At 40.6% G+C, this 11,467-nt stretch overlaps 1 protein-coding gene across 1 annotated transcript in view; it reads left to right on the forward strand.

Annotated features, from left to right (window-relative positions):
- LOC106806188 overlaps positions 1-11,467 on the forward strand; it is a 99,127-nt gene that overhangs the window by 19,616 nt on the left and 68,044 nt on the right. Inside the window, exons 6-8 of the mRNA XM_014808053.1 lie at positions 2,312-2,441; positions 4,313-4,352; positions 9,587-9,757. Coding sequence (XP_014663539.1) covers positions 2,312-2,441; positions 4,313-4,352; positions 9,587-9,757 — 341 coding nt within the window. The remainder of the gene's footprint in view (positions 1-2,311; positions 2,442-4,312; positions 4,353-9,586; positions 9,758-11,467) is intronic.

The raw sequence follows: 11,467 nt of genomic DNA on the forward strand, positions 1-11,467 counted from the left end.
CGCTGTCACTCTGCGGCACTTGTTTATAATACAATATTCTAAAAGCCATGTAACAGTATTATGCTGGCTTTAATTTATGTTTGGTGTAGGTTAGATTTTGCTGTCTCCAAGCTGTAAAGTAACCAAAAAAACACAAAAATAAAATATAGAGTCATTTCATCAATGTAATTTGCAAATTTAATTTAATTTTTTTTTTATTCCTTTTTTTTCTTTTTCTTTTGATAATCGATTATTTATTTTCATAATCGAGTGCTTAGACGGTTGCTGCAAACGACTGACTTTCAATAATAATCGATCATCGGGACATCACTAGTGAATATACACTATAAAACAAAGAAACTTGATAGTGGCTGGTTACATACAACTTAAGTAACTTTAGTTGCAAAATAAAGCTATCATCAACCATACCTAGGTAAGTATCACTTGAGTTATATGATGTGAGAGGAATGAGTAGTGCCAGCTCATAACAATCACCCACATGTCTGTATTAGCATTTTTATAACACATGGTCGTTATTATACCCATGTTACTGTGTTTTTCTTTTTGCAGCCAACAGATGCAGTAAAATGTATTCCTATTATATAAATATGCTTCCTTAATCATATTAAAATGCCATTGCATGAATAATGTGCACAGGCTTAGTTCTTGTATATCTGCGGCATTTTGGTAAGAAAAAGGAAATGAGAAAGTGGAGTGCAGAATTATGCATGGAAGTGACTGTATTTCCATTATAAAGATTATGAGAATTTTATTTGCATGATCACGTCACATGTTAAACATGACACTCACCTATAATGTGCAACTCATCACGTGTGCTTATAATTAACAGATCTCCAAAATGTTATTTCGTGCTTTTTTCAGCGAGATCACATCCACAACTAGTCCGAGATTTCTTTGACCAATGCCCACACCGACGATTTTGGTGGATTTGGTGTGTATTAGGTCAGAGCAACTTGCCTATACAAAACGTGGAATTTCTCCGATCTCGACGAGGATCGCTGTTTCATCGCTCCAAACTCACAATTGGGGCTATCAATCAAGACCTGACGCACATAGATCGAAAACTGGATAACTTATATGCTTGCTCGCTTTGGTAAGAACACTTGTACTATTTTACCTTAGTCGTATTTCGATTTGAAAATTTGTTGCTAACAATTTCCCTCCGACATCGGCCATCTTGCGATCACGATTCCGACACTTGCGCGCATGTCACCTGACATCACGCATTGGACGATGGATGGCCGATGTCGGAGGGAAATTGTTAGCAACAAATTTTCAAATCGAAATACGACTAAGGTAAAATAGTACAAGTGTACTTACCAACGCGAGTAAGCATATAAGTTATCCAGTTTTCGATCTATGTGCGTCAGGTCTTGATTGATAGCCCTAATTGTGAGTTTGGAGCGATAAAACAGCGATCCTCGGCGGGATCGGAGAAATTCCACGTTTTGTATAGGCAAGTTGCTCTGACCTAACCCACACCAAATCCACCAAAATCGTTGGTATGGGCATTGGTCAGAGGAATCTCGTACTAATCCACAACTCACAGACACCACACCACAATCACTAACCAAAAGTTCACATTAAATTTGTGTAGAACGTTTCCTGTTCACACTTGGATTGTGAGGGATATGATATGTTGCCCCTGTGGCCTTATGACAACATTTTATAGTTAGGTTGTGCATAGTTTGATTTTACAAGTTTGGGAGGTTGTCCGTTTCTTATGCCAGAAGTTGCATATAAAATGTATGTACTCATGTGAAATGTGTGGTTGGGGTTGATAGAAGGTGCTGCCCTCTGTTCAAGGCTCCGCGATACATCTCAGGTGTTGTCTGCATAGGGGCTGATGATTTCAATTTGAGAAACATTTCATGCCCCCTCATATTATTGCATTCAGTTTTGCATTCAGAAATAGTTTAAACCTGCTCTTTTATATAAAATATGAAACAAAATTCGTTTACCTTGTACTAATAATAGCATATACATTTATCTGTCATTTTCTATTAGGCAAATTTTCTATATCTATAGGCACAATATATCCCATAAATGTTAAATGAAATTGTGTAATTAAGCAGTTATTATAAAAGTTGTCATACTACGTAACTTGTGAAAATTTATTAAATTCTTGCTAATTAAGTTCAGATTTGAGCTAACGGCAATGGGTGCTTGCAAATTTGCAAAAAGAATTTCGATCATTTATAAAGAAACTCCATCAGCATAAAGGAATTAAAACTATGCGTGTGATGTTTCATGCACTAAGTGACTGATGATTGGTGTGCATGTATTCATGTTTGAATCAATGTCTGTCTAGACGCTGTTGAGAAGATCTACTGGGCGCAGAAGCAGCGAGACGCAGCCATGACGGCTAGAATACAGATGGCTAATCAGGAGCGAGATGCTGCCATAGCCCGTCTTCATGCCTTGCAAATGGAAAATAAAAGGTGCGATAATAAGATCTAGTGAAAATATGAACTCGATTAATTCTGAATTTTGTGTAGGTTTCCGCATTAATTGTAATAATGCACTTAACTGTAAAACTGCACCCCAATCCTATACTGCTTGCTAATGACCACAACATACTGAGAAAAATACGTGTGCGTTTTCCCAACCATGTGGAATCTGCACGCGAGATGAACGCACATGCTTGGCTTTGCACTGGCTTTGTTCATAAGTTCATGACTACCCGTCGTAACATTTCAGAGGAACCTCTTTTCTGTACTTGTAATGTTTACTTTATGTTTTGCATGTTTGAAGTGAGTTAGTCGATACGTGAGCAAGTCCTTCGTCAGGTGTGTTTGTGCGGTTTTGATTTTATAACATAGCAGTCTAGTGAAGAAACAAACAATGCATTTCGTAAACGAGAGTAGAAATTCCACCCCAATGGGCCCAATCATTTAGCATGCGTCCATGTACATGTCCAAGGGAAAGGGAGTCTATCCATTGATGCATGTGTGAGTTAGTCTGGTGGTAGCTGAAGCAAGCCGACTGCAGCTCTAATAATGGTCGAGTGCGTCTATGCACTCAGAAATTCTCGAAACAAGTTTAAGGAAATATTTGCAGACAAAACACTGCCATGAAACTGACCCACAAGTGGCACCAATTCGGCATGCAAGTTTGGTCACCATGGCAACTGATTGATTATCATGGCGACCATACACATACGACATAACACGATGCTTTGCCGCTCACGCAGTACAAATATGCTATAAATAATTTACGAAAACAAAATAATCGCTCTTCTTGCAGCGAATTACCCGGCAAAGAGTAATTTGGCAATACAAACATAGGAAGGAAATACAGGAAATGACAGAACCGTACGCTATTGTCAGGCAAGAGGCGTGCGCAATAAGTGCTTGCATTCACGTAGCAGCAATCTATCCACTATGCCATGTTCGCTTGTTGAACTTGCCACCAAAGCTTGTATGTTCCCACCATATGGAACAGTGTGCTTTAAATGAGACACATTCATTGTAGTGATTAATCAGAAAGCAACCTTTAACATTATAAAAGATGCTGATATTGACTAGAATTTTAATATGCATATATAATTATACCGTAGGATTTTCACAATTATTCGCCTTCATTTACCGTCAGTGAAATTATGATTACACAAGGCCATTGGTAGTTTTGGCATCATATGTTATTTGCAAAGTCACACTGGTTGTTGTTATTTAGCATATCAGTTAAAGAAATTTAAGTGTTCAAATTTTGAATTCATATGGCAGAGGCCAAAGAGCATGTTTCCATTCTGTGTTTGGTAATAGTGGTCCAACGGTCTGAATGAGAAGCTTGTTAATTTTTCTTCATTAGCTTACCATTTACACTAATTTATTGATTGTTGTTACACTAATGATTCAACCCCAATTCCCAATCAGGGATGGGGAAACTTGGCTAAACTTTAAGAAGAAATATTCTCAAAAGGAATTTTTTTATTGTATATCTCTAGTGTTTGAGAAGTTTGGCGTAAATAATAATAACAAAATAAATGTATCCATGGAATAGCGAATTCATATTATAGCTCCTAGTCAATATTTATAGTATTGATTAAAATAAAAACATCATACGTCTGTGTACATGTCCATTCAAATTGCCATAAATTTTGGTCATTGCTAAAAGGCTTTAAAACTTCATCGTATATAAGTAATCAAGCTGATAACTTGTCAGTGATAGAAACTCAAATTTCATATTTCTATCAATGTGTAAATGTTTAATTAATATTTTACACTATAAAGTCTGCAACATTTATATCAGTGTTTTAATTGTATTTTTAAACGTCCTGCTGTACATTACTATAAACTTGACGTTTTTACAGCACCTATGTAGGATTGGAGAGCTTGGGTGCAACCGATCAGGTAAGAAAGTTAATTTTCATCTTTTCTGTCATAAACCTAAGCCTAGAGTAGTATATGCATAATTACAAATTATTTTAAATATTTATACGTATTACCTTATAAATGATAGCGTTATATGCTAATTTAATTTAATTTCATTCTCTAATATCTATAAGCAACTCTAAAATTAATTCACTATTTCTTAGTCAAGAACGTTGAAAATTTCCCACAGAAACCTGTCCTATTAAATTAAAAGAAGATTTGTTGAAGGAGTTATAATTATTTTATTTCGTTGTAATGACCTTTAATCTGAAAATGTGTTATTATTGGCTTATGCTCTATTTGTGTAGCATTGAACTTTGATACCAGTAATTGAGTTAGCAAAAATCTAAATGTACACTTAAAAGAATTCCCACCTCTGCCGATGGTTCATAGTGTACAATACTAGGTATATAGACCTGCGGGAAAAGCTAAGTCTGCTTTACATTTATAGATGTGTGACTAATATATGTAAGCATTCATGGGGTGAGACAAAAGATTTCCTTCTGATGTAGGACAGGCTAACCAGGTCCATATAAGCAAACTATGAATTTGCTGAGAATGCTGAGCACCACACAGCACCAGATTAGACTGAAGTGATTTTTTTTCAATTAAAAATATCAATATGTTGTCTCTCAATCAGAGGCATATGTAAGGCAATATAATGCAGCAACATAACCATGAAAGTGAACAGAATCGCTTTTTTTTACTTTTACTATTTACGGTGACGTAATCACTTTAAACGAATGAAGATACAGAGGGCCGAGGGTTGCCTCGTTCCCGAGGCTATCCACAGTGAGGGACGTCGCATGCTGTCTGCCCGCTCAACCCCGCCGAGACACACTGCCGCAAATCTCCCCGTCGCAGAATTCTTCATGTCAGTCTCGCCTACGCAGCCGGCTGCCATCCGCGCCTCCCATCACCTGTCAGCCGAGTCGGATGTGTGGCGCCCAGCGGCCGACAGGACGTTGCTATTCCCCCTGCGGTGCAAAGCGCCCTGTGATCCGGGTGAGATCGGCACCCGGGCATTTCGGCAGCGCAGCGCGATTACGCGGCGCGCTGGCATGACGGGCGAAAAAATGAAAATAAACTCGGTAATGAGAAACACAAATATGGTAAAGCTAACAAAAACCTAATCTGTGCCGAGTCTGAACCAGTCCCCCCCCCCCCATTCACGCAGCGGCAATTTATTTGTGCCGGGCATCCTCCGCCGAGGACCCAAACAAAGACGAATTCTGTCGACGGGTAATACACTCGCGCCGGGACCGGGAAGGCCTTGAGTTTGTCTGCTAGGATTGTCAGAAGAATGTTTTCTTTTTTCGCTCCTGCATGCCGTTTCTCTCTCTCTCTCTCTCTCTCTCTCTTTCTCGCTTTCTCCTGCTTTATCTTTTTCTCACTCTCTCGCTCTTCTGAGCCAGAAGTCCTGGCCGCTGCTTGCCCGTCTCGCTTGCGTCGTTTACAGCAGTGGGTCCAGAGTTTTGACTGGATAGCCAAGCGAGCTGCGTCCCTTGCTGTTTTATAGAAGTGTGGAAGTGTGGAACACTCACGCATTTCAATGATTCGAATACATCATGAAGATATTCGACACTAGATAAATTTTCGAAGATGTTGGCAGACATAGCGACTAAAATGTTCTGTGAGCAAATATCAGTAGAGTGTACATCTTGAACAAAATCGTTGACGAACTTTGAATTGTTGATAGTTACGTAGATGCTGCTGTCCTCCCCATAAAAAAACAACGAGTAAAAATAAATCACTAAGAGAAACATTTATCCGTGAAATCTGACATGTAATGTTGTGGAATAATGGTGGTGGGTTATATATTTTTTTTAACTCGACGCTGGACTCTTGAAGGCTTTTGACTCTTTAGAACGTTTCCATGGAAGAATAAGTAATGAAAAGCAAGTGTTATTAATTGCTAGTGTAAGTGCGAAACATTCGATACGAAGACACTCGTAACAATATAGGAACTCGTCTGTTTTCACTTCTTGGACTTACGTGGTGTACACAAGAACCGCATTGTTAAATTTAGTCATGAATCAATGAAGGATACAAAACGAAGAAATATTCCTCACCGTTGGCTACTAAAGGCTCTTGAAGAAAATAGGGACATCATTTCGGCATCCATATGACAGGATCCATAGCTAGCGGCGTGTGCATGTGCGTGTATGTACGATATTGGGAGGGATTTGGGGTGCATTCTTTGTCTTCTGCTTTCTGTTTGAGCTGCCATGTCATTGTCACTCACAAAATATTAAGAGCAAATCGTTCTGACGATACATCATATATCACCTACATACACGCACACGTAAACGCGCACAGACGCACACACACACACACACACACACACACTCACAAACACACACAAACACACACAAACACCCGCGATAGACGTGTTTTTGTGTGTGCGTGCATTTATGTATATTACACACACACATGCGAACACACAAACGAAAATTTATATACATGGGAACTGTATGAAAGAAATGCGAAGCTCTCGTTTAGCTTTTCTAAACACTTTACCTGTTCACAATAGCAGGCTTGCTGTGTAAGTGTAAATATGGCGAATATTTCCCTCCTCCCCCCTCCCCCGTCAAGTGTTTTACCCAACCGGTGGCTCGTGTTTCTGACGTAAAGCCCCGCTGATCGAGTTTGTTTAGTTCATTGTAGCCATCATTTTCGGGCAGATTTTCGTCAAAGCAAACACGCTTGATCCAGATATTAAATGAAGATGGTCTTGCTGGCCGACCAGCAGCCGCTTGTGCTCACGGGTACGGCGCGCACACAGTACATGTTGATTTTGTCGGTGATTCCCAGCGATCAGTAAGGTGAACATCGCCTTAGCATTTCTCAACCCTCCCACAAGCGTTGTCCACATCGAACTGTGTCAATAGAACTCGAGGCTGAGAGATGACTAAAATAATTTGGGAAGATCAACAAGACTGAAGTGCGCGGCACCCTGGCACTGCACGTGTGTGTGTGTGTGTGTGTGCGTGCGTACGTGTGTGGGTGGGTGGGTGAATGAGTGCGCGCATACGTGTGTGTATGCCTGCGTACGTGAGATCATGTGCTGGTTCAGATGGATGTGCGTGTGTGCTCGCGCGCGCGGGTGTGTGTGCGTGTGTGCTCGCGCGCGCGGGTGTGTGTGCGTGTGTGCTCGCGCGCGCGGGTGTGTGTGCGTGTGTGCTCGCGCGCGCGGGTGTGTGTGCGTGTGTGCTCGCGCGCGCGGGTGTGTGTGCGTGTGTGCTCGCGCGCGCGGGTGTGTGTGTGTGCGTGTGTGTGTGCGTGTGTGTTTGTGTGAGCGTGCGTTCGTGTGTGTTTACGTGTGGGTGTATGCTTTGCGTGTGTGTGTGTATGTGTACACGTGCTCGCGCGCGCGTGTATATCTGTGTGTGCAGCGGGGAGGTTGACTTAGCTCCGTTCGGTACATACGTCTAAACAGTTTGATCAAGGTATTACACAGCCGAGGTGCACGCTCTCTCTCGCGCGCCACCTAACTATTTGCTCTCACTTTTAAGTAAATATATTTTAAACAAGTGGAGTTTATACGAAAAACATGCGAGCGTCGAGTCCTCGATAGGGAGGGATGGCTGCTGCGTCCCTCCCTATATGGGCCGACGCTGCACCGAGTTTCCCAGCTCTTGTTTGTCTGGCTGGTTTACTTATGCTCCCTCCGCAATGTAATTCCATTGACTGTTCAGTCTGTAGCTAAATGTCTCCTTTCAGCCGGGCGCAACTCTGCTTCCGTGTTTGTTATAAAGTTTTGCGCGTTGACGGTTCAGATAATCCTCGACGTATGACAATATTTGACGTTTGCGAGGGATTCCGCGTAGAGATAGGTGCACAGCGATACTCAGTCGTACTAATATAGGTACGCGCGGATGTATATGTGTGTGTGTGCGTGCGGGCCGAGAGAAGTTCGCAGCCTGACAGCACGCGCTGTCATACATAACATTAGTGGTTATTAACTTATTACGCGCCGCCCACCTCGCTCTCATGTTTGTGTGAAAGATAATTCAAGCTTTACCAGTGGAGTGAGTGTGTTAGTGTGTTTTTTGGCCCCAACAGAGTATTGTGTGCACAGGCAACCCCAGCCAGAGCACACCGCCGCATATTTCTATCATGAAGATACGTGTAGTGTGTGCGGGCTGGCTGGCTGATAGAGCAGCAATATACTTATAGAAATTGAAAATGTTGTTAAAATTGCATAATTTTACTACAAAGTATTCAACCAAGGAAGACATCAGCGGGCCAAGTGGTAATGTGATAGATCCTCCCTTTGTATGAAAACACACTGGTTGCTATATATGCACTACAAGTCGTCTCGTGTACGGCAGCCATTCAATCTAACTTCAGAAATATGAATTCGATTCAGTGATACTTCTAACAATCTCGACACAAAATCCATCACATTACGAGATCGTGTATCATATAACAGGACTGAGACTCAGGACGTGTTATCGGTGATAGGTGCAGCGTGGATGAGGTTCATAGTGATCAGGGGGAGAAATTCATTATTAATGACCATTGCATTATTTAGTGAAGGAAAGCTCATCGAGCTGAGCTTTTTGATTAGCACGATTTCCTAGCAATGGTGTCTTTAGATCCGCTGGTAGTGTAAAATTGCGATACGATACATGCAGTTAGTCTTGTATCAGTAGTTTAAGGCGTACACGTAGCCACACTCACATGCGTTTAGTAGTGTCTTTGGCATCATCAATGATTCGGTTGATGATGAAAATCATCACGGCAGCACTATCCGGTTTACAAAAGCTCTATAGGTCATTTTAAACGGAGCATCAAATGTTCCGGGAATCAGCATAGGTAGCATGTTGCTATATTGTAAGTTTCTGCTATAGCTTCATTATATGTAATAGTGAGCCAGGACTCTACACTGTGACACCGTTGATGGCTACGTCGTGCTACTAATATGTGTGGTAGTGGTGGTGGTGGTGGTCTTTGCTACATCTGGTCTTACTGTAGCTTTGTTATTGTTTTGCCAAACATTTTGCAATACTTGATCCATAACTCCACTCTTGCTCCATTCTGCTGGGTTTGCTATGTTTTCGAATGCTTATTGTATAATTTTTTTGTATAGTTAGAAAGATATATGAGAGTAACCTGGTTCCATGTCGTGATTACTTGTTGTTTTTACTTTGTTACACTTTGTGTCTTTTTGTGTTACGTATTTTTTATTTATCTCTTTTTGATTGCAGACGATCAGCTCACTGTTGTTGGAGCTGAGCAGAGATGAGTCAGCAAAGGCTCTTGAGCATCACGCTGTGGCCATCTTGGAACGCCTGCGAGCGCACAAGAAAACCCACCGCCAGGTGTCAGCAGAGGAGATGAGGGTCGTCTTGGAGGAGAGAGATGCTGCTCTGAGAAAGGTAAACATAATCTACATTGTTTCGAGAATGGATATCTCAGGAGCGTGATGTCATGGATGTTTTTTTTTATTGAATGTTCTCCGTATTCCTCACTCTATGGTTATCTCCAGAGGTAGCAAGTGCTCCCAGTTGGATAGTTTCTAAAAAAAAAACTGCAAACACCTGCTTTTCGATTTCACTTTCCACTCCCTCGTACCAAATTTTAGGAAATGTTCAAAATGTAGACCGGTAAAAAATTCCCCAATCACTGCCTATTTTACATGAGCCAAGCTCAACAATCTACAGGGACTTAAATCATAAAGTTAAAGTACACAAATAAAAATCATTTACTCATACCACCGAAGTTTTGATGTTTATGTAAACCCAATCGTACCAAATACATGAATACTAATGGTGAGAGGGCATTTAGCTCCGATCCATCAAGAACTTTACGTATGAAAGCAAAGCAGGCCACCTACAATTATTTGTTGAAAAAAAAACTGATTCATGACATAGTGGTAAAAATAAAGAAATAAAACTCGAATAATTTGTTATTGTAATTTATTTTAATAAAATAAATCATTCTATTTGTAATAAACCTGCACCTTTCTCCTGACCACACTCCATCCCATTGAGGGTTCGTCTTTAGACCCCCCCCCCCTGCTTATCATCCCCATCATTAAATATTGCTATGTCTGTTCACTTATTATGTAGATTTGTTGTACTGGGGACAGAAAATTAGTCTTAACATTAGTCTTAACATTGACTTTGTCTCATAGATCATTGAGTGTGTGAACATGGTATAGTTACGAGTTCGTTATGCGCAATGTATCTAGGGTTCAGTCTACAAGAACAAGTTAATGATGAGATTAATGTTAAGACTAAGTTTTTAGCTCACATTGACATCGTCAGGATGAGCCATTGTCATAGGGTGTCGCCCGTCCGTCCGTCTGTCCGTCAACATTTGGCTACAGTCAACGATAACTTGAGAACCATTTGACCCACATGTTTAAAATTGCATACAGTTGTTACTCCTATGGGACAGATGTGAACGTCCTATTTTGGAGCACGCCAGTTGACCTACTTTCGAGCCACGCCCACTTTTTGGCAAAAATGGAAATGGCCATAAGTCAGTTCAGGTTCAATGGATATTGCTCATTTTTGGTATGTGAATGAATAAGGACTGGCCCCAAAACATATCACACAGGTTTTGATTTTTTTTTTAATTATGCAAATTAGGTAGATTTGGCCAATTTCACTATGTATTTCAGTGTCTGCCTACGGTCAACGATAACTCAAGAACAGTTTGACCCACATGTTTCAAATTGCATACAGTTGGGAGTAACAACCTCCTATGGGAGGAATTTGAACGTCCTATTTTGGAGCACGCCGGTCGACCTACTTTCGAGCCACGCTCACCATTTGGCAAAAATGTAAATGACCATCTAGATTCATTCGATTTTGTTAAATTTACCTACCTACCTACCTACGTGTAATATTGTGTTTTAGATTCTTTGTTACAGTAATTTGACTGGAATATTTTATTGCTTTTATTTGCGCGATAATCGAAAACCAAAATGGCTATCATTTAGGCATATAGCGCCATCTCTCGCCCAGATTTCAGACTTTCAGATCTGAAACATTTATTTTCGCATAAAACCTAACCCTGAAACAAAACCCTGAAATTTCTATTAGTATAAAACAGGGAATAAGGACATTTGATCACATTTT

Source organism: Priapulus caudatus, unplaced genomic scaffold (assembly GCF_000485595.1).
Source record: "Priapulus caudatus unplaced genomic scaffold, Priapulus_caudatus-5.0.1 Scaffold146, whole genome shotgun sequence".
Classification (NCBI taxonomy): domain Eukaryota; kingdom Metazoa; phylum Priapulida; class Priapulimorpha; order Priapulimorphida; family Priapulidae; genus Priapulus; species Priapulus caudatus.